The sequence below is a fragment of the Sus scrofa genome, chromosome 1 (assembly GCF_000003025.6).
Source record: "Sus scrofa isolate TJ Tabasco breed Duroc chromosome 1, Sscrofa11.1, whole genome shotgun sequence".
Classification (NCBI taxonomy): domain Eukaryota; kingdom Metazoa; phylum Chordata; class Mammalia; order Artiodactyla; family Suidae; genus Sus; species Sus scrofa.
In genome coordinates, this window is record NC_010443.5 from 98,256,130 (window position 1) to 98,282,057 (window position 25,928).

The 25,928-nt window shown below is 49.3% G+C and overlaps 1 protein-coding gene across 13 annotated transcripts in view; it reads left to right on the top strand.

The window, feature by feature from the left end:
• The window catches only part of CTIF (cap binding complex dependent translation initiation factor), a 321,818-nt gene that overhangs the window by 122,817 nt on the left and 173,073 nt on the right, over nt 1-25,928 (top strand). For all 13 annotated transcript variants that reach the window (XM_013992850.2, XM_013992848.2, XM_021092869.1 and 10 more), the window contains one exon: nt 3,760-3,835. In XM_013992850.2, coding sequence (XP_013848304.1) covers nt 3,760-3,835 — 76 coding nt within the window. The remainder of the gene's footprint in view (nt 1-3,759; nt 3,836-25,928) is intronic.

A 25,928-nucleotide genomic window follows, 5' to 3' on the forward strand; every position in this document is an offset into this window, starting at 1 on the left:
GCCTGCTGGGTCCTCAAATGATAAGAAATGCACACACACAAACGCAATGTATATGGTCCCTACCTAGATTCACTCTACTGTAAAAGGAGACATGCGCCTATTCATGATTGAAACTGTGTGTACACATTTAGAAAGTACACGGTATAAAATGAGGACCAGGTGCACAGTTAAAGTAAATGCAGGAAGTTCCCGTTGTGGCACAGCGGAAACAAATCCGACTAGTTTCCATGAGGTTGCGGGTTTGATCCCTGGCCTTGCTCTGTGGGTTAAGGATCCAGCGTTGCCATGAGCTGTGGTATAGGCTGGGATCCTGCGTTGCTGTGGCTGTGGCATTGATTGGCAGCTGCAACTCCAGCTCCTAGCCTGGGAACTTCCATATGCCATAGGTTTGGCCCTAATAAGGAAAATAAAAAACTGAAGTAAATGCAGAGGTACGTAGAGAAACGAGCACTGCGGGGGATGAATGAATGATCTGGGAAAGGCTTCCAGAGAGAGATGTAATTTTCCGGGAAGCTCCTGTCACTCCTGTGTCCCCTGGGAGCCCATGGATGTTGAAACCAGTAGGGAAACTGAGGCCCAGAGGACAGAAGTGATGTCAGTGCATCACAAACTGAAGGGAACGCGTGGCGAAGTCAAACTTTCAGAAGGTGTAGCACCAGTTCACACAAATGTCCTAACAAAATGCAATTTGGCAGTAGTGACTGTGCCCAGGAGGAAAGGGTCCCTTTTGCTAAGGGCCATTATCCCTTCTGGAGCCAGAGGAACCAGCCACACCCATTCTCCACGAGGCTCACTCACTCAGAGGAACCTGCCAGATCCGCTGACAGTCCCCTGGGGTCTTCCGCGAACACCTGGCTCTCTGGCCAAATCGCTCTCTCCTGAGTTCCTGGGGAGTCTGGGTGCAGCATCCTGTGGCCACCTTGTGGTTGAGCCAGGAACTGTGTCACCCTTAAAGTCCAGCCATACCTGGAATGGACTCCACATGCCCAGCCTCTGCAGCAGCCCTTGGAAGTAGGGTACCATGCCGTTGCCAAGGCTTCCGGCAGCCCTTGTTTCCATGGAGGGACAAAATGGAGAAGGCTGTTGCCTTGGAAACCCTGTTGGCAGCAGTGACTCAGCCACTCTGTAGCAACCTTCTGCCCTCAGAAACTGCCGTCTCTCCAGGGAGTTGAGGCTAAGACAAGGCAGGCCTAGGGGGACAGCAGCCTTCCTTGCCTGCCCTGGGGGCTGCTGAGGTGAGAATGAAGACCAGGCCAAGCTGTGATAGGCTGGTGCCTGGGGGTGGTTGGGGCCAGAGGTGTGTTATCAGCTCTGGTGACCTGAGGGAGGGGTGTTAGCCCAGAGTCCCTGGTTTCCTCCTTATGCCATGGCAAGCACAGAACACAGGTGACTGATCAGTTAGTGTCTTCAAGAGCCATCCTGACCAGGCAGATTTGTTAGTTGAAAGGCAGGTGGATGTTTCTAGATCTTTTTCCACCTCCTCCTCTGAAGCCCAGCCCAGCACCACCAGGGTGGGAGGGAAGGGAGGACGAGAAGTCTCCTCCCACCCCAGCTCCATCAGAACCCAGCTGTGCTTACAGCCCTAGCCTTCTAGCGCCATCTTGCGCTTGCACCCCCACCTTGCACCCTCACTCCCACCTCCACCTCCATCCTCACCCCACCTTCTCCCAACTCCAGCCGCGGCAAACCCTGACCTCCTTGCTGGCAGCACGCTTGCACTGAGCTCCAGGCCTCTGCCATGTGCCCTGTGCCCTCTGCCTGGGGCGTCCTCTGTTGGACCAGCTCGCGTCCCGCCTCCCCTCCCTCAGCCCTTGGCCGGTCTGGATGCTGCTCGTCTGGGTTCTGCAGCGCCCTCGCTTGGCCGGGCCAAGCACTGTTGCTGCGCCGCGGCTTGCAGGACGAGCCAGGGGCCCCACAGACAGAAGCACGTGTTGAACAGGGCGTTGATCATACCCTCCTTCCTCGTCCCCCGCCCCTTCTACCCAAGCCGAGCTGGGTTTGCAACCGCCCCCGTTTCTCAAGTTTCCAGGGGTCCAATGGCCATAGGACTTTCGTGACCCTTATCTCATGCTGCCCCCTGCTGGTGCTCTGGCTCAACACCCTGTGAGCTTTCTGAGGGCAGGAACCAGGCGGGGTTTATGTTCCACAACTCTGAGAAAGGTTGACAGGTCCAAAAACACAGAGATGCTAGGCAAATATTTGATCAAATGAACTAATTCCTCGGAAATTTGAGAGTTGCGTTAACTCTGCGGCTGGAAAATGCTGGCTCTGACCCCTCTGGCAGCCCTCACCATACCTGGGCCAATAACAGTAACAACACAGAATAGTAGCAGTAACTAATGATTACTAGACGCTGAGCACCAGTCCTGGTTCTAACTGCTTGCCTGTGTTTTCTAATAATCACCACAGCCTAGGGACGTAAGGTATTATTATTTTCACTTCAACAGATGAGAAAACTTAGGAGGCCCAGAAAAATGGAGGAATTTGCATGAGGCTGGACTGGCCCTAGAATCTTCACTATTAATCAGTCACTGTGCTACTGTTCTGCCCCAATAACAGTAATAACAATAGTAGCAGAAGTAATCCTATGGCACTAATATTTTTACCTTGTTATTTGTTTTATTTTATTATAATTTTACTTAATTATTGCCTGTATTTACCATGATAATGTATTTTCTACACATACCTCTTTTTTTTTTTTGTCTTTTTAGGGCCGCACCCATGGCATATGGATGTTCCCAGGCTAGGGGTTGAATCAGAGCTACAGCTGCCGGCCTACACCACAGCCACAGCAACGCAGAATCTGTAACGCACTGAGAGAGGCCAGGGATTGAACTCGCATCCTCGTGGATACTAGTTGGGTTCATTACCACTGAGCCATGACAGGAACTCCTAGACGTACCTCTACTACTTATAGTGTTTACTGTGTACTGGGCACTGGTTCTAAGCATTTTGGTACATTAATTTAATCCTCTGACTACCTTATGATTAGGTGCTAATAATTATCCCCATTTACAAATGAGGAAACTGAGGTACAGAGAGGGAAAGTGACTTGTGCAGGGTCGCCTAGTTAATAAGCGATGTCGCTGGGGTTCCAACATCCCGATATCTGGTTTGACTCTGCACCCTTAAACATGTGGAAGACATGGATCTTTGCCAGTAAATCAGGGTCAGCATCTTGGCCTGAAGGTGGCCTGCCTGTAGGGGGCGTGAAGAGAAAGCAGTGGTATCTGAGCAGACTTGCTGAACTGGCCCAAAGTCAGGCCCAGGAGGGAGGAAGGCCTTTTGGGGGCCTGTGTGACCTCGAGAAAGTTGCTTGATTTCTCTGTTCATTCATTTTCCCTTTGGTGTAACTCAGTGAGATGATGGGCTCTCGCAGGTGCGGTGACAGGCTTTGGGACATTCATCAGCAAGGAGCTGTGTGTCTCTGAATGGAAAGGGCAAAGGAAACTCTCGTACCCTTTCACCTCCCTGGGGTTGGGTGTTGCATGGCTTGCCCTTCCCAGTCCCAGGATGGTCCCAGCATTCCTGCCTGCACAGAGTCCTTTGTCCTCAAGGGAGGTTCTGTGTTGGCAGGCCTGGAGGGGAGGAGGGCAACTTTCTCCAGGGCTGTTTCCTCCAGGTGCGGACAGGCCGATTCTGCAGACTTAAGGGAGAGCAGGCCTGATGTCTCCTGATCACCCCTGCTCTTCCCACTTGCTGGGCTGAGATGCATGAATAAGCCATTCTTTCAATGCCATTATGTCTTTTCTGGTCCAGATGCGGAAAAGGGAAGCTGGAAGATGGGGATGGAATCAACCTGAATGACATTGAGAAGGTCCTCCCAGCCTGGCAGGTAGGTGCAGGGGCAGAGTCTCCAAGAGCACCCCTCCCCCAGCCCTCCTGCAGGGTGTAGCAGGATGTATGGCTGTGGTAGGTGGGCTGGGGTGGGTACCTGCCTTGGTGCGGAGCATCCCACAGTGACGTGTGTGGCAGCCTGCAGTCACCTGTATCGCCAAGTGCTGGGGGCAGACCTGACACCCCCCCCCCCCCGGAGATGAAATGGCCTGTGCCCTGGTGACTCAGCATACTTGGAAGTTTTTGTCCCTTAACCCGAAACTTCTGAGGTGAGACAGCCTGCAGCATGTTTAGTGGCAGTGGCAGGGCTGCCATGGTTTCTAGCATGGTCAGGGCTATTTTTAGGTCTTTGAAAAGCAGAGCTGTCCTGCCAGCCTCCAGGTGTCTGCTGTGCTTGCTGGTTTTGTCACAGATTGGACTCTTTTCCCTGAATCAGGCCAGGCTGCAGGATTAGAGGATTTACTCAGCAAAGAGACAGTGACTCTAGGTCCCTAGATGCTTCTGGGGCTGGACTTTGGGCAGAAGTGATAGGAATATAGCTGCTTCCCGATATGAGGTTGGGCCTCCCACAGAGGAGGGGAGCATCAGATCCTCCTTGGTGACTGGAGCACAGCACCCTTTCCTTCTCTTCTGAGTCTCTCTTGCTGTGTCATCTGCATCCATTCTCTTCCACTCCCTTTGGGTCTTGCCCACTTTTTTGTTCATTATTCATGCCTTGGGTCTATTAATGGGAAGCAATACAATGTACAGTCAAGGCCTTCGCAATTGTCTTCTTCTTCTTCTTTTCCTTCTTCTCCTTCTTCTTCTTCTTCTTCTTCTCTTTTCTTCTCTTCTTCTTTTGGGTGCGGCAAGCAGCAGCATCATGTGGGATCTCAGTTTCCAGACCCATGCCGCAATGGTGAAAGCACCAAGTCCTAACCCCCACTAGACCCCCAGACCACCAGGAAACTCCTAAGGCCTCAGCAGTCTGATTAGGATATGACTTGGGCTGGTTTTTCCTTGTGTTTCTTCCACTTGAAATTTGTTGCTCTTTTTGGATCTGTAGTTTTAGAGTATTCATCAAATGTGGAAATTTTCAGCCTTTATCTTCCTCATCTCCCCTAGAACCCACCTTCTTGTGACTCCAGTTATAGGCAGGCTGTGCTTCTTCATATTTTTCCATAGCTCACCAAAGCTCTGCTTGTCTTTTTTAGCCTTCTTCCTCTCAGTGTTTCATTTTGGATAGCTTCTATTGTTATGTCTTCAAGCTCGCTAGTCTTTTCTTGCAGTGTCTAATCTACTGTTAATTCCATTCAGTATATTTTTCATTTCAGATATTGTATTTTCTAGAAGTTCACTATAGATTTTGTTTTTGTATTTATCTTCCTTCTCTCTCCATGTTCATGCTTTCTTCAATCTTCCTGAGCATATGGAATGGTTTATAATAGCTGTTTCAATGTCCTTCTCTAATGATCTGTCATCCATGTTGTTTCAGAGTCTGTTTATGCTCATTGATTTTTCTCCTGGGTATGGGTCATATTTTTCCTTATGTGCTTGATAATTTTATATTAAATGCAAAATATTTTTAATTACTTAATGAATTTTATTATATATATAGGTGTACCACAATCATCACAACCAAGTTTGATAGCATTTCCATCCCAAACCCTCAGTGCATTTTGGAATTTTACATTGTTTGGTGCTGGATATTATTATCCTTATTGTTATTCATTAAAATATTTTGAACTTTATTCTAGAACATAGTTATATTACTTTGAAAGAATTTGATCCTTTCAAGGTTTGCTTTTTAAGCTTTGTTAGGTGAGAAGTCATTAGTCTAGAGCAAGTTTTGCTCTACTCTGAGCAATAGCCCTCTGAAGGTGCCAACCAAGGCCCTGTGTACTCAGAGGCATTTCCACCCTGTCGGCTAGAAATTTCAGTCATGGGTGATCTCTGGATTATTCCATCAATTCCTTGCAGGTAGCTTTCCACCAGCCGTGGAAGTTTCCTCACACTTAGCCAAAGCCTCCAGGGCCTGTAATTTCTGGATTTTTCTCTCTGTGCAGCTTTCTCCCCTCTGACACTCTGCTTTCCAAATTCTAGTGGCCTTGGACTCCCAGACTTTTGAGCTCTGTCCCCTTAGCTCTGTCCCCACCGGGCTCTGTTTAGATTCCTCCCTGCATTACAGACTGGAAACTCTCAAGCACCAGACTGGGACACACATAGGACTAATCTCATTGTAAGGAAAAGTGTGGACTTTGGTGGAGAAAGCTGGCAGGCTCCAACATTACCAGGTGACTGAGCTTAATACCATTAGTGTGGGATGTGTGGACACCATGCGCACAGAGAATGCACAGCCTCTTTCCTGGGGTTTTCCTGCCAAGGAAGCCCAGCCTGCATCTGGTCACAGGGAGCCAAATGGAAGGGCCATCCGCTAAGACTGCCTGGACATGAAAGTCAGGGAAAGACTGAGGAATCATCAAGATCGGAGGGGATTGAAATTCCCATTGTGGCTCAGCAGAAACAAAGTCTAACTAGCATCCCTGAAGGCGCAGGTTCGACCCTGGTCTCACTCAGTGGGTTAAGGATCCGGCATTACCATGAGCTCTGGTGTATGCTGCAAATGTGGCTCGGATTTGGTGTTGCCGTGGTTGTGGCTGTGGCGCAGGCCAGCAGCTACAGCTCTGGTTCAACCCCTCCATATGCTGCGGGTGCGTCCCTAAAAAAAAAGACCAAAAAAAAAAAAAAAAAAAAAAAGCGAGAGAGATTGAAGAGGCAGATGACTAAATGCAACATGTGGTCCTTTCTGAGATTGTGGAACCAAAAGAAATAGGACTTTATTGAACCATTGGAGAATGTGAATTGGGTCAGCAGGTTCAGGTGGGGCATGAGTATTTCTTGGACAGAGGTATCCTGACATAGGGGGCTCTGTGATGGTTAGGCAGGTGAGTGTCCTTGTTTTTGAGAATTACACACTAGAATATTTGAGGGACGTGTGACCTCATGTCTTCAACTTGTCCTCAAATAGTTTAGAAAAAGATGACTGAGGAGTTCCTGTTGTGGCTCAGGGGGTTAAGAACCTTACTAGTATCCATGAAGACGCAGGTTCTCTCCCTGGCCTCGCTCAGTGGGTTAAGGATATGGCATTGCAATAAGTTGCGGTGTAGGTCACAGATGAGATTCAAATGCTGAGTTGCTGTGGCTGTGATGTAGGCCGGCAGCCATAGCTCCGATTTGACCCCTAGCCTGGGGACTTCCATAGGCCCTGGATGTGGCCCTGAAAAGACAAAAGAAAAAAAGAAAAAGATGAATGAGGAAGTTCCCTCGTGGCAAACCAAGTAAAGGATCTGGTATTGCTGCAGCTGTGGTGCAGGGTTGATCCCTGGCCAGGGAACTTACACTGTAGGGGCAGCCAGGAAAAAAAAAGATGAATGATAATGGTATATAGATTCCTAGGTGAAGAGAGGAGCAAACGTGGAGAGGTATTGACAGTCAGAGAATCTGAGAAGGATGGAGGGTTCTTTGTGTTGTTCTTGTAACTTTCTTATATTTGAGAGACAAATAATCAGTAGGGCTTGGGCCTTGATATGTGAGTCAGAGACACTGCTACATGGTATTGGCTCATGAAATACCCTTTAGCCTGGATCTGTTCTAAATTATCACAGCTAATAGAAAGCTAGTCCTGGTGCAAAAAATAAAAATAAAGTACTCCTTTGGAATGGATTAGCGATGAGACCCTGCTGTGTAGCACTGGGAACTATGTCTAGTCACTTAGGATGGAGCATGATAATATGAGAAAATAGAATGTGTACATGTATGTGTAACTAGGTCACCATGCTGTACAGTAGGAAAAAAAATTGGATTGGGGAAATAAGAATTTAAAAAAATAAAATAAAATAGGTCTTAATAACCCCCTCCAAAAAAAGTGTTCCTTCAGACTGTGAACAAGCTTCCACAGGTAAGACTAACAGTAAATACTAGGAACCAGACTTCACAATAGTGTGACTTTCTTCATTATGTTAAAAAATAAATCATTTTGAAATTAAAAAAAAAGTACTCAGAAACTACCTCTTTATCACTCCATTCTTAAATGCCTTCAGCATTTGTTACTGATAGAAAAAATATATTTTAACTATATATTTGATAGATATTTATATGTGTTTGAAATATATATTTGAAATATGTTTGAAAAAATATATTTGAGACATCAATCTAGACGAGGACCTCCTTGCCCTAGATGAGGTATTGACCCCTAAGTGGCTTCTGAGCTGGAAACCTGGGGCGTCCTGGCTGGAGAAGTAACAGGTCTGACCACTGCTCCCAGCATCTCGGGGAGGAGAGCAGAGGGCTTTTCATTCCCACTAGAAGGGCGAGGAGGGCCAGGCCCTTACTTGGGGGAGGTGGCAGAGTGCAAGAGTTAAGGGCTTGGTTTTGGGACCTCGTGGAATCCTGGTCCTGCCGCTGACTAGCCAAGGAGTCAGGCTAGCTGCTCTCCTTGCTCCACCTCTGTTTCCTTCTTTGTAAAATGGGGTGATGACAGTATCTACTTCCGAGTATTGTCAGGAAGATGGAGCAGGTGAATTCACGTGAGAACAGTACCTGGCACGTAGGAGGTGCCTCCTCTGCTGGTGGACAGGCTAGGGCCCCCTACTTTGTTAGGAGGTGAGAGAGGGAGCAGTTTCCTGTACCCCATCCCCACCCTGTGCTTTTGTTCTGGGAGGCACTGCACAGAGTGCAGAAGGAGTGCAGCGAAGGCCAAGAGAATCAAATGCTAGGTGTGTCACGTGACCTCTCCTCTGTGGGCCTTGGCTACTCCTCAGTAAAATAATGCCACAATAGGACTAGATCAGAGGTTTGCAAATTATGAGGCTCTGGGGTTTTCCAGAGGTGCTTCAGGGATGCTGTTGGGGTGGGGAGTGGGGCCACCGAAAGAACAGGCTCGAGGGGACCCCTCTCACACTAGCTCAGAACTGCTCTGCCCATGTCTCTAAACTAGTCTTCTACAAATGGTTTAATTTGAAGAGATAGTTCCACTCCTACACAAATTTTGAAAATCATCAGACCAAAGTCCTTCTCAGGTTTCATATTCTAGGATTTTCTCTCAGAAGAAGTGTTCTTGGTCTCCAGGGCCCATGTGTGACATAAGATCTTAGAGGTGCAGGGAGTGGATCCACAAAGTGGGAGTTCCTGCTGTGGTGCAGTGGGTTAAAGCATCCGGCATTCCTGCAACTGTGGTGTAGGTTGCAGCTGCCGCTCAAATTTGATCCCTGGCCTGGGAACCTCCATACGCTATAGGTGTGGCCAAAAAAGGAAAAAAAAGGAAAAGGATGCACAAAGTGAATGGGCTTTGATACTCACCCCCCCACCCCACCCCCACACACATACACACACACCACCATACACATGCCCCACACTGAGCCAACTTCACCCTCAGAAAACTACCAATGGATAAGTTTCTGAGCACATCTACAGTTTTCTGTGTCTTACTCTAGATCTACTACATTAGTCAGCTATGGCTGCGTAAATTGCTCCAAATTCAGCAGCCTAAAACAACAAACATTTATTATCACACATGGATTTTTGAGCGTCAGGAATCTGAGAGCATCTTAGCTGGGTGGTTGTGGCTCAGGGTTTCTCACAAGCTGTATCAAGGTGTCAGCTGGGGCTGCAGTCATTCGAAGGCTTGACTGGGGCTGGAGGAGCCAGGTCCATGGTGGCTGCCTCACACTGTAGGTCCATGGTGGCTGCCCATCCATGGTAGTCAGGGGCCTGTACAGAGTTGAGTGGGTTTCCTAGGAACTTTCTGAGACAGAAGTCAGGGTTTGAGGGGTAGAAAGAAGCCCATAGCCTCCCCTCCCCGCCTGGAGGCACAAAGTAAAGAAAAGTTTGGTGGCTGGAGGAGGATGGAGGGAGAGGGTTGGCCTGAAGCTCGCTACCCACCTGCCCTCCACTTCTTCTACCCAGAAGAGGGGCAGATATTTGTCTGTCCTGATGTTCAGTCCATCCCCCTGCCTATGAGTTTTTTGGCCATTTCCCAGCAGAACTTTGACGTGAACCTGGTTATGCTCTTGTTGGTGTGACACCCAGAATGTATGTCTTCTTCTTTTTTTAATTTTAACAAAACAAGATTTTTCAATTATCTGCTGTGTTCAGATGCTGTCGGCCATAGCATAATATTAAACCAACTCCCAGTTCTCAGAGGGCATCACACACAGGATCTTCTTTCTCATTTTCTGAGATTTCTTGCCACAGGAGGGGCCCAGAGGTCCAGTTGGATTCCATTCTGTGGCTGTCATCTCAACAGCACCCAGGTGGCCCTGGCAGGGACAAAGGGTCAAGCTCCTGGTCTCAAATGCTTGGGCCCAGAAGGGTCACTTGGACTCACAGCCCATTGGACAGAGCTACTCACGTGACCGCACCCAACAGCAAAGGGGTGGTGGGAGTGGGGAGCAGGAAGCAGTCAGGTGAGTGGCGGTGCCTCTTTCCTTTACTTGCTCATTTAACTCATCTTCATGGGCAGGTGCTTCACAATAGCCTTTGAGAGAGAGGGAGAAGGAGAGAGAGAAAGAGAGAGAGAGAGAGGAAATCGCATACAGTATAGCTGACCGGGAGGGGCACAGTCCAGAAGAGAAATGAGACACATGCTCCAATGACAGTAGTGCAGAGCTGCACCTGTAAATGCCTGAGCAAATGCTGGTGTCTGGCCCAGGTCAAAGTCCCCATAGAGGGACATCTGGTCCCCTCCCTACATACACCCCCTGCCTGCCCAGTGCTGGAGAGTCTCTGCAGCCTGGGGCTTGGAAAGAATGGCGGAGTAAAGAGCCAAGGGCCCCAGTGGCCCCCTGACTTAATGCCTATTGTAGATCTCTGGGAGCTCCAACCTGTCTCTCACTGGGGGATCACACACACATGGGCACACGGCACAGTGAGTGGTCCTCAGTGGAAGGGCCTCAGCCTGAGGTCATTTGGGTGCCTGTCCACCACCCCCTCCTCCCAGCTAAAGGGGAAGACTTGCCAGTGGGCTGTGAGTCCAAGTGACACTTCTGGGCCAAAGCATTTGTTTCTGTTGTAGCTCAGCAGGTTAAGAACCGGACTAGTGTCCATGAGGTTGCAAGTTTGATCTCTAGCTTCGCTCAGCGGGTTAAGGATCTGGCATTGCTGTGAGCTCTAGCATAGGCTGCAGGTGCAGCTCCAATCTGGGTGTTGCTGCGGCTGTATTGTAGGCTGGCAGCTGCAGCTCCTATTTGATCCCTAGCATACGCCACAGGTGCAGCCCTAAAAAGAAAAAGTAATAATAATAAACAAAGCTGAAGACTCTATCACTGATGGTCCCACCTGGTTGTATTTGCACAGTGAGCCCTGGATCCAGGAGCTGGGATTCAGGCCCCTGGACAGAACCAAGAACCTGGGGCAGCAGGGTGACAGTAGGTGCCCACATCTGCTGGGCAGAGTTCTCCACCCATAAAAGGCATTTAGTTGGTTAGTAAAGGCTGATGATAGGGAAGGTGACTGTCCCTCTCTGTGGTGATAGCTGAGGGAGAGGAGCAGATGAGCTGGGCGGACAGCCAGCGGCCAGATCTTAGCATCCACAAGCACTTGGCCGCCTCAGGAGCAAGGTGGGGGGGGTGTGCTGGAGGGCTTGAGCATGGTGACATGGATTCAGGAGGACATCCATCGCAGGGGTGCAGCCAGAGGTGAGGGAGGAAGCTGAGACCCATGGAGCTGGGCTTAGCAAGGAGTCCTGGGGGTTCCACTTGCACTTTTGGCATCTCTATTGTGAACTGTGGAAGGGGGTTGGCAGTGATGTAAACATTCCAGTCCCCATCAATTGTAATCCTGCTCCCAGTGTGGCCCCAGGGTCAGGTGTGCCTGGTGCCAAGGCGGGAGGACAGATGGCTGCTCTGTGATCTGCTCCCACTAGAGGGCGCCAGCGTGCCGTTCTGGAGGCTTCACAGGCGTGTTGCAGCTGGTCCCCAGTCGCCAAAGTTGTCCTTGTCTCATTCATGCTCAGCATACAAGTATGGTGCTTAACTCTGTCCCCCAAATGACCCAGACCCTCCAGACTCAGGCCCTTCTTTCCACAACAAGCGAGGGGAAGAGACAGTGAAGGAAGCGGCCAGGCAGGTGACGGAGAGCACCTGTTTGGTCAACATGTCTCTGCTGTGCACAGCCTGACATTCCTCCAGGGGACCCTCTGCACCCCTCCAATCCTCAGACTCCTGGGAACATGGGGCAGCCCCGGGGAGGTTGAGCCTCTATCAGCTGCAGACAAGGAGGGTGCTTGCTGATGGAGTGAGGGGTGCTGGTGGCCATCCCCCTACTAGACGGCCGCACCTGGGCCTGCAGGAAGGCACCCATTGGTATGGGCTTGGGGGGTTGCAGAGTGTTGGCTTCTGCCCTCAGAAGGTTAGGTAGAAGCTGTGCTGAGGGGAGGGATGGCACTCCACAAACTTGACCGTGTGAGGGCAAAGGAGTAGAATGAGATGGGTTCCCGCCCCTCCTTGCACTCCCCTCCCCTCTCCTCCGTCCCCAAACCTCCAGCCCAGACATCACCCCACCAGGCTCCTTCCCCCTCTGGTGTGGTGACTTGAACAATTTCTCCTCAGCATCTCCTCAGCTTACCAAAGCTCAGGAGCCACATAGCCTCAGGGCTCTGCAGAAATACTGTCTTCTCTTCCCCACACAGCGCTGGAGGCTTCTGCATCTTAAACAAAACCCCAGTTGAAAGACACTGTTTTTGAATTATCCTGTGTCTTGCCCCAGGCTTTCGAAAAGGACACATTTTGATCATTTCTCTTTGAATTCTCTTGTCAGACAAATGTTCCCTCTGCTGTCTTTTGTCTGACCAGAGGAACTTATTTCCCCTTTTGCCTTCCTGTTAGGAAATGTTGAAACTAAATTCTCTGTCTGTCTGCAGTTAATTCTGAGCTCACCCTGACCTGGGCAGGCCCGTTTTGCTCTGATCCTCTGGTGAGTGACCTAGTTGAGTGAAGTACAGAATGTGTAGACCCATTCTTGTGAGGTCGACCTGGTGCACCCACTGGACCAGAAACATCACTGAGTCAGGTGGGATTTCTGGCCTCATGGATATGCCCAAGGCCCTCTCCACGAAGGGGCCCGGAAAACCCAGGAAAGGTAAAGTGGGATTTCTGACCTCATGCCACCTCATACCAGCGTGTCCAAGCGCTCTCTTCACACAGGACCCAGGAGAGGACAGGAGACCAGCTGACAGGGGGGCAAGTGAGACTTGGGGTTAATCACCCCATTTACCTGCTTGGCCCGAATAAAGACAGGATGAGAACCACCCCAAGCCCCCAAGAATATGAGGGACAAATGAGCTTTCAGAATGAAAATCACTCCCCTCCAAAATGATGTCCAGGCTGCACTCCCCCACCCACGAAGCCACTGAGTGCTTGAAGGAATAAAAATGAGGGAGCAGCCCTGTTCCTCCAGCAGGTGGTGCTGTTGCAGTGTGAACTCAGGGTTGGTGGGAAGGGGCTGCCCCACACTGGACTGAAGCTACTGAAAGCCTGGTTCCCAGCCCTTCAGATTGGAAGGAGTGACTTTATTGTTCCCTAGAGCTATGCCAGCTCTGTTGCCAAGTCTTCTGGAAACTTCCAGGATATGCTAACTCACAGACATAAGGATTATTAAAATATTCTGAGATGCCAAGGAGCAAAGTCATGTAAAAACTAAGTCCCACCTCACTAGCCCAGGCCGTTCCTTGTCCGCAAGTTCTGCTTCATGTCCCTTCTTGGTCCCACGGGGTGTGACTTCATTGGTTGAGTCCACCAGGATTGACTGGGCACCTTTCTGTAGACCAGGTATGGTCTTAGCCATGATGGACTGAGGTGGTTTTTTTTTTATTTATATTTTTATTTTATTGCAGTATAGCTAACTTAGAATGTTGTATTAGTTCCAGGTGTACAGCCAAGTGAGTCAGTCACACATAGAAATATAGCCATTCTTTTTTCCCATACTAGTTATTACAAACTATTGAGTAGATTTTCCTGGGTTATAGAGTAGGTTCTCATTAGTCAGTGAGTATATATTGTGTATGTGTTATTCCCACCCTCCCAATTCTTCCCTCCCCCCAGCAGTTTCACCTGTAGAAACCATAAGGTTGGTTTTGATGGACTGAGTTTAAATGCAGGGGCCACTGCCTTTCCAGTGAACCAGGACATGCCATTCTCCTGATGTCCCCATAATGAGTATCTAGCAATGACTGTATTGCCATGCAGACACTGGCCTTCTAGGTTCCAGGAACTGTGAGGGGCTTTCTCTTTCTTATCTTACCTATTGCTGCATCATGTCTGTGAAGTGTGTGCCGTTACTGATCTCTTTTTACAGACCGTGTTGTCTCTGGTCCAATGTCACCTTCTTAGTAAGGCCTCCTGAACTCCCTGTTCTGTACTCCTCACCCCCCACCTTTATTTCTCTTCGTGGAACGCATCACACATGCTTTATTTATTTTTGTGGTCTGCATTCTCCCACTGGAAAGTCCCATTCTCTGAGGGCTCATACAGTGCTCCTTAAATATTGGGTGAATGACAGGAGAACCACTTGTTCCTGTAAGTGGACTCACTCCTAGTGTCCCTGTCCCACCCACCCCCCACCCCATCCAGAACCTGTGCCTCCTTCACATGGGGACACCGTCCGAGCTACGTGTCTGCACATGTCCTTTCTGAATTCTCATAACTGCCCTGTAAAGTGTAGATACTAGTCTTATCGTCAGCATGCGGACAAGAAAACTGAGATCAAATACGTGGCCCCAAATCTCATGGCTTACAAATGGGGGAGTGGGATTGGAATTCAGGCAGCCTGGCGCCCCTTTGTAAGGAGTGCCAAGGAGGAAGAGGTGATGGAAAACCATTTTCTAATTCTAGGCGACTATAGTCACGTACAGCAAGTGAGGGGTGAATGTCATTTCCTTAATAAGCAAGAACAAGAAAATGGATATCTTTTTTTTTTTCTTTCTCTAGTGCTAAAGGCACTAAAAATGGAAAGAGAGGAGGAGGGGGTGGGGAGAGGGAGAGAGGAGCCCCTACTGACACCTTTGACAGAGGAAGAGAGATTGTTCCTTTTTTTTTTTTAATTGGAAAGGTTTCCCATGGCCTCCCCCCAACTCGTGCTGACTCCAGATCCTGCCCCAGCTCTGAGGCAGAATGCTCTTCTAGGAGAGAACCTCTGCTCTCCTGGCGCCCCCTCCTCAACTCCCCCACCCCCCATCCCCCACCCTCACCTCCTGCTTCCTCCTGCAGGATAAAAATAGGTGCCCATACAATAAAGGAGGAGACCAGGAATTCTTCGATCCATGGTTTCCTGTCTGAGGCCATAGGTAGCAAAGGCAGTAGGCAGTGTGCGCTGTGAGGCCAGCCTATTTTTGTTTTTTGTGAGTCTTTTTACAAGCAATTATTGCTTTCAGGGTGAGGAGCTTAGTTGGGGACAGCTAAAACCATTCCTAGGAAGCAGGTCACCAGCCGAGTCTAGGTGAGACTCTTCTCCACAGTCTCGGAGAAGGGGCCAAATGCAGGGTGCTGGGGCTGGAGGGGGCAAGTACATTCTGGCTTTGGGGGATCCCAGAAGTACCTGCCTCCCTTACATGACAGCCTCAATTATCCCTAGCACAGTTAGGGTCTTAGAATTTGGCAAACTGTGGCCTGCAGACCAGCCTTCCAGCTTGTTTCTGCAAATAAAGTTTTATTGGCACATGGCCACACCCACTGGTTTGTTCACTGGCTGTGGCTGTGTTTGTGCTACAAGACAGAGTTGAGTAGCTGCAATGTTGCCCCTTCCGTCTGCCAAGCCTGAAATATTTCCTATCTGGCCCTTTATTGGAAAAGGCTGATAAGCCCTGAGAGTTAAAACAGGTGACAAAATCCTGAAGCTCGTGCAGTTGTCATCTGAGACCCCTTTAGTTCTCTGTGCAGAAGATCCTGGAGTCCATCCAAAATGATTCTCTTCTGGCTCCCATTTCTTCAACTGTCACAAGGGATCGCATATGGGCTTGATGTTCATGGCAAGGCTTTGCCGAGGGTCATAATGTGATCCAGGTCATATAATGAGCAAAAACCACTCAACATGTATGAAGTGGCCTTACGAAGTGGCTCAGTGACACCTGGAAGCAAGCACATACTTGGGGGGCTTGACAGACAAGAAATACGCTTGGGGACCATCCACACGCCCCTTCTGTGATTTGGCGGTGGAGGGTGGAAGGGTGGAGATTCAGTTGAGTTTCCCCAGTCCCATCAAAAATGGAGATCTAGGGAGTTCCCATTGTGGCTCAGTGCATTACGAACCCAAATAGTATCCTCAAGGGTGTGGATTCCATCCCTGGCCTCACTCAGTGGGTTAAGGAGCCACCATGATCTTAATCTGCAGTTGCCATGAGCTGCAGTGTAGGTTGCAGATTCTGCTCAGATCCTGTGTTGCTATGGCTGTGGTGTAGGCCAACTCTGATTCAACCACTAGCCTGGGAATGTCCATGTACAGCAGGTGCGGCCCTAAAAAGCAAAGCAAACAAAAAAAACCCAGATGGAGTTCCCGTCATGGTGCAGCAGAAACAGATCCAACTGGGAACCATAAGATTTCAGGTTTGATCCCTGGCCTCACTCAGCGGGTTAAGGATCTGGTGTTGCTGTGAGTTGTGGTGTAGGTTGCAGATGCGGCTTGGATCATGCATTGCTGTGGCTGTGGCATAGACTGGCAGCTGTAACTCTGATTCGACTCCTAGCTTGGTAACCTCCCATATGCCACACTTGCAGCCCTGAAAAGCAATCAATCAAATCAATCAATCAATTTATCGATCAAAATTTTTAAAAATCCAAGAGATCTGAAAGAACACCCATGTGCCCGTGTAGACCTCAGGCCGAGAGCAGAGCTGCCTCTCCAGCTGCGTGTGAGACCCCGTCCCTCATACCTGGGGTGTCCTTTCCTCTCCCTTCTCCAGATCTCCCCGCTGTCAGATTTCACCCCCTTTGTGAAACCGTCCTAGACCAACCAGCCCACCCCGGACCTCAGGGATTCCATGGGCCTTTGAAGGAGCTGGTGCTAGGCCACTTTTGAGCTTCTCCAGTTGTTTCTTGCCTCTCCATGTGCTCGTGCTTCCTGGAGGAGGCAGACGACAGCCTGGGCCTTGAGTCTTGGCCAGGGAGGTGGACCTATAGAGAGAAAAGGAAAGGGTGTGGCATGAAGGATCGCAGGAGTGGATGGGCAGCGGTTCAGAAGAAACGGAGGCCATGGAGAAATGATTGGAGGAGTCCCGGAGTTCCGGAGGGCCCTTCCCAACAGCAGAGAGACCAGTTGGGGCAAGCGCTCGAGGCCTTCCTTGGGAGCGGACCAAATAGGGACTCAGCTGAATGTTCTTGAACAGAGAAATGTACGAGGGAAGGAAGGTTTATGGAGCCAGGGCAAATGAGCAATCCTTAGGCCGGCTTTCTGGGACCTATGTGGAGTTCCTATGATTGTACATATCTTCCCACGGTGGCCGAGGAAGGAAGTTTTGTTTCTTCGTTGGGGACCGGCCAGAGTCCCTTTAAAACAGGACTTGCCCCCAGTAGAGAGGTCATCTGGTCCATGACTTGCTTCAGGCCAGGCCATACCCAGAATCCTTCGCTGAATGACAGAGGGCTTGATCCTCAGTTGGGGCAGGGTGGGGCAGAGGCAGGCCCAAGAGAGGCCAGACTCAAGTCGGCCTCCCTCACGACCTCTGGGGGGGCCCAGGACACTTCCCAGACAGCAGGAGCTGTGCTGCCCAGCTCTGCTCCAGAAGGGCTCGGATTCAGGACAAGGACGCCAGCAGAGGTGCCAGGTGCCCAGTGCCAAGAGCAGGCCCTCAGCTGGCTTCCGAGGCCTTAGCTACTGATGCTCAGAGAGAGGCAGATCCACCCTCCTGCACACACCCACCCGAATGACACAACAGTCCTGAAACCCGGCCTGCAGCCCCACCGCCGCTTCCTAGATCAGCTTCCCAGGGCTAGAGTGACCCCCCTGGCTGGTCTGGGGATGTCCTGGTGACTTGGGCTGGTCCTGATTCAACAAGGTTGCACCCGGGTCCAGCACCTTCCTGCTCTGTCCTTGGCGGCGGGTGGCAGGAGCAGCGGAGGCTGGGGGAAGAGGAAGGTGTTGCTGAGGGTGTGAAGCATCCATTATTCCTTTATTAGCCACGGTGCCATTTCTGGTCGCGTTCTCCTTCCTGGCGGCCGTGAGCTGGGAGGCGGAGAAGCCTAGTTATTTTCGTTTACCCCAGCTCCTCTCACTGGGAGCCGCCGCCGCCGCCGGGGGGCCCGGGGGCGGGGGCGGACAGGGCTACGTGCTCTGGAGCAGGCGTTTGTGAATGGGCCCTGGCTCCCAGGCCACCCCGACGGCAGGCGCCCCCCGCCCCCCCCAGGACGCGCTGACTCTCACTGGCTGGCCGGCGTCGCTTCTAGCCTTGCAGTGGCCGGCAGGAGGAAGCTTTCTTCTGGCCCAAGAACAATACCAGGGTCAGCCCGGGGACCTCCCTCCTACACCCTCTTCCTTCCATTGTGAACCGGGGCACAGTCCCAGGCCGCTTGGCTCTGCAGGCTGCGGGGGAGGGGGGGCCTGGGACGGGGAGAGATGAGCAGTGTGTGTGACACCTCCCCGTCGTCTGCCTCCACTTCCCAGGCTGGCCAGGGTTCTGGAGGCAGCAGATGGGCAGACGGAAGAAGCATGTGTGAGTGGCCACTGGGTCCCTGTGCTTTGCAAGGGACTGCCAGCGGGGCGACGCCACAGGCTGGGTGGCAGCACGCCCTGTCCCCTGCCCCCGTGGAATCACAGATTGTCAGGGCTGGAAAAGGCCTGCCCAGACCCTCTAGCCATCACCCCATTACACAGACAGGGGAACTTAGACCCCAAAAGGTAAAGGTTTTACCAGACGTCCTCTTGCCCTGCTTACAAATCCTTCAGTGATTCATTCCCGAGGCCTTATGGGGAAACCTCAGACTTTCCTACAGCCCCGGTGCCTGATGGCTTCCTAGGTTTCTCTCCTGGGACTTCCTGCCTTTGACTAGTTAATGCTCCCTGATTCAGCAGCACCAGTGCTGAGCCCCCCCCCCCCGCCCCCGCCACATTTGCCTCCCTGCCACATACCTATTCTTCAAAGACTGCTTGAAAGTCATCTTCTCTACGCTGCCCTCCCTGATAACTCACTTCCTTTTGCTTCTCCTGGGCTCCTCCAGTGCTTAATATATCCCTATAAATGGGCTGCCCTACACCTCACTGGGTGCCCGTGTGTCTCTCCTCACACATATGTACCTCTCCCCACACCACACGCTCCACATCCTACTCTCCTTTGCAGCCCTTAGGACACTGGTTCTCCAAGTGTGGTCCTCAGACCAGTAGCATGAGTATCACACAGGAACTTGCTAGAAATGCAAATTCTGGAGTGCTCCTCATGGCTCAGTGGAAACTGACTAGCATCCATGAGGATGCAGGTTCAATTCCTGGCCTTGCTCAGTGGGTTAAGGATCCAGCATTCCCATGAGCTGTGATGTAGGTCACAGACATGGCTTAGAGCTGGCATTGCTGTGGCTGTGGTGTAGGCCAGTGGCTACAGCTACAATTTGACCCCTAGCCAGGGAACCTCCATATGCCATGTGTGCAGCCCTTAAAAAAGAAAGAAAGAAAGAAAGAAATGCAAATCCTTAGCGGCCTTCCCCCCTTTCACTGCTTCTGACCAAGCAACTCTAGGGGTGGGGCCAGCAATCTGTGTTTTGACAAGCTCTCCTGATGGATGCTCAAGTTAAGAACCAGTGCCTGAGGACCTACTTGTAGGCCAATTGGCCCTTAATATTTTTTTCCCTATCTTTTTAAAAAAATTGAGATCTGTTTGACAGCATTGTGCAAGTTTAATGAATAGGAGATATTGACTTGATACATTTACATTGCAGTGTGGTAGAAATGTACTGTTAGCTAACACCTCTACCAGGTCACAGAATTAGTATTTCTTTTAGTGTTGGAAACAAGTAAGCTCTAGTCTCTTGGCAAGTTTCATGTTTATACCCGTTCTGTTGTCTGTCTTGGTAACTTCTTGATAATGTTGCCAGTAATTGACATCACCTATGGCTTTCTATTTGCTGACAACATATTTGGTTGTTTATTCTTTTTTTAAATTTATTTGTTTTGTATTTTTATTTTTTTGTCTTTTTAGGGCCACACCCACGGCATATGAAAGTTCTCATGCTAGTGGTAGAATCAGAGCTGCAGCTGCCAGCCTACGCCACAGCCACAGCAATGCGGGATCCAAGCCACGTCTGTGACCTACACCACAGCTCATGTCAATGCCGGATCCTTGACCCTCTGAGCAAGGCTGATCAAACCTGTGTCCTCATGGACACTAGTCAGGCTCATTAACCACTGAGCCATGACAAGAACTCCTGTTTATTTGTTCTTTACCATTATTTTGCTCAAATGGAGGACAAAGAATCTAACCTTATTTGACAACTGAGGATGTGGATTTGCAAAAGGGTTGAGTGAGTCAGGAACACCATAGCCCCCCAGACTCTGGCGCCTGCTCCTGTCACTAGCCATGCTCCAGGTGGATGACCTGTTGACCCCAACAGCCCTGGATGAGCCCCTGTGGATTAGCATTCCTGAGGGTGCTTATTACCTGGCCATCAAATTTAGACATGTCAGCAGAGACCCCAGTGACACTGTGTGTTTGTTTGCAGGTGGTCAGAGCCACCGCCTGGGGTAGAGTGTGGGGGGGCAACTTTTGTTTCAGGAAAGAGGGGAATCCCTGGGCTAATTACTCTGTCCCTTCTCTTTGGACACACTGCTGTCTGTGTAGCAGACTTGTCGCCTTCAGTGTGTTGGGCAGCAGCTGGTGGTGACAGGAGTTTGTCCCTGAACTCAGAGCCTCTGTCGGTAGCCGGCAGTGACCCTGAGCCATAGTTAGTGGCGCAAGGAAGCTGACCTGGGGAATAAAACAACAAACACCAGCTTTTGTCTACAAAGGGAATAATCAAAAGTTGATGTTAAATAGACTATAAATAATAACAGTAACGTAGTTACAGGCCTAGCTAAACAGACTATGAAAAAGCTGAACTTTGAGATCTGTCAAGAAAACAATTCTGGCCTTTCCCGCTGAGGTTCGGTGTTCTGACTTCTGGAGCAGAGGGCTGATGAGGACAGAGCCCTGGCCCAGGGACAGGCCAGCATGAGCCTCTGAGCCTCACCGTCCCACTTCCTGTGAAATAGGAGGGGAGGTCCTGCCCTCCTTTTGGACCCAGCCGTCTACCCCCCCATCCACTCTTGGGGTGCTTCTAACAGGAGAGACTTCAGTCGATGACTGAAGCATGATATGCATCCTTATGTCCCCCAAATACCTCACTTGTCCTCTTGGCACCATACCCCTGGAGGGTTCGCCCCCGAGGTGGGGCCGTAGGCAGCTCTGTTCCTTCCTCTTCCTCTACCTCCCAGGCTCCGCTCACTCCCCAGAGTTTATAAACCTTGAGTTTTTCCATTACTGCTGAGGAAGTTAATTTAGCGTTTTGCTTCTTGTCTCAGAGTGTGTTTGGGGTCCCAGAGGACTCTCAGCCTGGCGGGGATCCAGGGAGAGGTAAGTGGGGGCCTCACTCTCCCCTGGGACAGGCACGGTGATGCTGAGGGCTGCCAGCACTGAGGATTCTGGGCCCCTGTCATCCCAAGAGGCCCCCCGGCTGTCAGCTCACATGTTCTGGGTTGAGCAGCTGCTCCTCATAGACGTGGCCTCAGGCGGGGTCGAAGCCAGAGCCTCCGAGGGCCCAGCTCGGCTCACCCTCTGCCTCCATGCCTCAACATCCTCATCTCTAGGGTGAGTGTGTCAGAGCCAGTGATCTCAATAGCCATTTCTACCTTCTTACATCCTGGGGCTGGGATTAAGTGACAGCTCCCTCAATCCCATGGGTATCATGTGAGGCCATTGATGCAGGTGGGATTCAGGAAAGGTGGGCTGGGAAGATTTCATGACTTCCTGAGCAGGTAGGACCCAAAGAATTAGATCCATCTACCCAGTTTTTCCAAAAGTGGTACATGTCTATAGTTCACACAAATTAAATAATTGAATGATACTTTAAAAAAAATTAAGTAATAGTAAATAATGAAATAATAGCCTTTAAATGCTAAAGATACTTAAAAAAAAAAAACAAAACTGCTAAAACCTAAACAATTCTAAACAACCTGTAACAGGAGTTCGCGTTATGGCTCAGTGGTAACAAACCCGACTAGTAACCACAAGGCCGCCAGTTCGATCCCTGGCCCCCCTCAGTGGGTTAAAGATCTAGCGTTGCTATGGGCTGTGAAGTAAGTAGGCCGCAGAGCTGGCTCAGATCTGGCGTTGCTGTGGCTGTGGCATAGGCCCGCGGCTACAGCTCCAATTTGACCCCTAGCCTGGGAACTTTCATGTGCAGAGGGTGCAGCCTTCAAAAGGAAAAAAAAAAAAAAAAAAAAAGTAAAAGACCAGAAAATAGCAAGTCCCTGCCTCATTCTTCCAAAATTACCAGTTGCATTTCTCAAAGCAACTACTTTTCTCTTTTTTCACTGTTTTTCTAGTGTGCCGCAATATTTCTAATTATATATAAAACATCTGACATTTCTGTTATCTAGTACGCTATTCTTATACTGCTCTTTTTAACTCCATCAAATTTAGACATTACCTGCTGATTTCTTATTATGATAGATGTGAATTTTGTTCTCTTACACCCTTATCTTCTCAATATAGTTATATCAAATTTTAGTTAAATTCTTAATTCTACTTTATGTTTCTTTTCACTTTGAAAACATTCAGACTAACAGAAAAAAAAAGTTGCAAAAATAAAATATAAAGAATTTCTGTATACCCTTCATTGAATTCTTCAAGTGTTAACATTTGACCATTCTTGCTTTATCAGTCTCTCTACATAATTTCCTTATTTTTTTCTTAAAATTTTGAAGAAGGAATTGTGGACATGTGCCACTTTATCCCTAAAAATACTTCAGTGTGTTTTCCTGAAAACAGGGATATTCTCTTACACAACCAGTTTTCCTGATCAAAATCAGGAAATTAATATTGATAGAATGCTATTATATAATCTCCAGGCCTTATATTTTGCCGGTTGTCCCACTAATATCCTTTTGTAGCTAAAGGTAAAGTTTTGGGTGGTTTTTTTGCTTGTGTGTTTGCTTTTCCTGGTTTAAAATGCAATGCAAAATCACACTTTTCTTATCTCTCTCTTTTTTTTTTTTTGTCTTTTCAGGGCTGCACCTGTGGCATATGGACATTCCCAGGCCAGGGGTCCAATTGGACCTGCGGCTGCTGGCCTACGCCACAGCCACAGCAACACCAGATCTGAGCCTTGTCTGCAACCTACACCACGGCTCATGGCAATGCCCGATCCTTAACCCATTAGGCGAGGTCAGGGATCAAACCCGCATCCTTATGGATCCTAGTCGAATTCATTACCACTGAGTCACAACGGCAACTCCACACTTTGCTTTTCATTGTCATGTCTATTTAGCTTCCTTGATCTTCCTTTGTCTTTTATGACCTTGACATTTTTTGAAGAGTACAGGCCCATCATTGTGTAGAAGGTCCATCAGTTTGGGTGTGTCTCTGCTTCCTCATGACTGAATCATGCTCTGTGCCCCCAATGCCTCACACCAGGAAGCACAGGATGTTGCCTTGGTGACTTAAGGTTGGCCACCTACTCAGGTGGTAACTTCTAGGCCTCCCCCTGACAAGTTATTATGTCTCCCTTTGTAATTAATAAGTATCTTGTAGAGAAAGATCTGAGACCATGCAACTGTACTGTTTCCAGTAATATTTTTACCCATTAGTTTTGCCATTCATTGATTCTTGCTGGAAATAACATCAGGATGGTTGGCAAATGGTGACTTTTCTAATTTCATCTGCTTATTTTAGTTGACTTTTTCCTGTAAGGAAGATCTCTTTCTTTCTGTCTCACTCTCTTTCTGTCTCCCTCTCTTTCTTTCTTTCTTTCTTTCTTTCTTTCTTTCTTTCTTTCTTTCTTTCTTTCTTTTCTTTCTTTCTTTCTTTCTTCTTTCTTTGTGTCTTTTTTAAATAGATTTTTATGTTACTCTAGGGATTATAATCTGCTACTATTATTACTTATTTTGATGTTCTAATTCCCTCAGATCTGACAAGTGGGAACCCCTCCAGGCTCTCATCTTGGTATTTCTGAAATGTCCTGATTATTCTTTGAATACTTCCTTACTTGCTGGTGCAAGAAGTTGCTCCAGGAGTTCCCGTCGTGGCGCAGTGGTTAACGAACCCGACTAGGAACCATGAGGTTGCAGGTTCAATCCCTGGCCTTGCTCAGTGGGTTAAGGATCCAGCATTGCCGTGAGCTGTGGTGTAGGTTGCAGACACGGCTCGGATCCCGCGTTGCTGTGGCTCTGGCGTAGGCCGGTGGCTACAGCTCCGATTAGACCCCTAGCCTGGGAACCTCCATATGCCGCAGGAGCAGCCCAAGAAATAGCAAAAAGACAAAAAAAAAAAAAAAAAAAAAAAAAAAAAAAAAAAGAAGAAGTTGCTCCAGGCTTATTAGCTACTTCCTTTGCCCATCTCTGGAATCCAGCATTTTCCGTGGAGCCTGGTACATTTTACTGGACAGTTTTTAGAAACCCGGATCCAGGAGCTAGGTACACTTATTACTACTGAAGCCCCTTGTCTATTGACCCCTTTCTCTCTCCCATTTTCTGAGCACCTGTGTCCCCCGGGTAAGACTGTCTCTTATTCAGCTTTTCCAGAAAATTAAATCTTTTGCCTGCAGGCAAGGACTGAAGGATGGTTGCATGGCTCTGTGGGGTGAAGGAGGGAACTTGGGGAGCCCCATATCCAGACTTTCACGCACTTCTGCTGTTTCCTCCCAACATCTGAACCCTGCCCTTTGTGGTACCTGGTACCCCCAAACCTGAGCTCCCCAGAGGTCTGCAGGCTTATCAATACCCTTCTCTGCTAAGTTGCCTGCTACCCCTGCATTCACTTTTGTCCTCCCTAAGTGTGTTGAAATTTCTTTCCCAGTTCTCTGTGCTTTCGTGGGTTTAGAACTTTTTAAATCAGTGTGTGAGGGGGAGTTGAAATAAGTGCATGTGTCAATCCACCGTGTCGAGTCAGAGGTCTAATTTGGTTGGATTTGAATCATCAGAGAAAAAGAGAGAGCCTTGTAGGAGACACCAAGATTGAAGTGCTTGTTGGGAGCAGAAGTGGGAGCAGATGTTTGTATCTGGAAGTAAAGGGATGAAGTGGTCTGTCCTCTGAGTCCAGACAGGGGGATTGGCATGTGGCTGAGACCTAGACATGTTGTCATGGGGCTTAGGCTATGAAAGGGGCAGCAGAAAAAAAGCGGGGGAGTTCCCATTGTGGCACAGTGGGAAAGAATCTGACTAGTATCCATGAGGATGTGGGTTCCATCCCTGACATTGCTCAGTGGGTTAAGGATCCAGCGTTGCTGTGAGCTGCGGTGTAGGTCGCAGATGCCGCTCCGATCTGGCATTGCTGTGGCTGTGGTGTAGGTGGGCAGCTGATTTGACCCCTAGCCTGGGAACTTCCATGTGCCATAGGTGCGGCCCTAAAAAGCCAAAAGAAAAAAGAGAGAGAGAGAGAAAGGGGCAACAGGTTGTACCTGAATGCCAGTGAAGAGGTTCTTTTCTTTCTTATTGTTGAAAGAACTCCAAGAGAGGATATGCACACTCTAGACAGACAGACAGACACACACACACACACACACACACACACACACACACACTAGCTGTCTGAGAAGCCTGGGGTAATCTACTTGGATTCAGACCTTATAGAGACATTCACTCTCACACGAGAACCAAAAGCCACCAGGGCCAGTGCAGTCCAGGACCCAAGGGTAAGCTCCATTGGCCAGCTAGTTAGGATCCTAGTCACACACCCTGCCTAGCTGTGCATATGACCCTTCCTGGTGGGAAAGACTTTTACCCAGCAAGTAGCCACCACAATCCTTAAATCAGGATTCTTGCTCAGTGCCACACCTTTGACAGGGCTGGACACATGGTCAGAGCTCATAGAATGGTTCTTAAGATGTCAGAGCAGATGTGGGAGCCAGCTGTGTGCAAAGGGCAGGGCAACACAACCTATTGCAGTT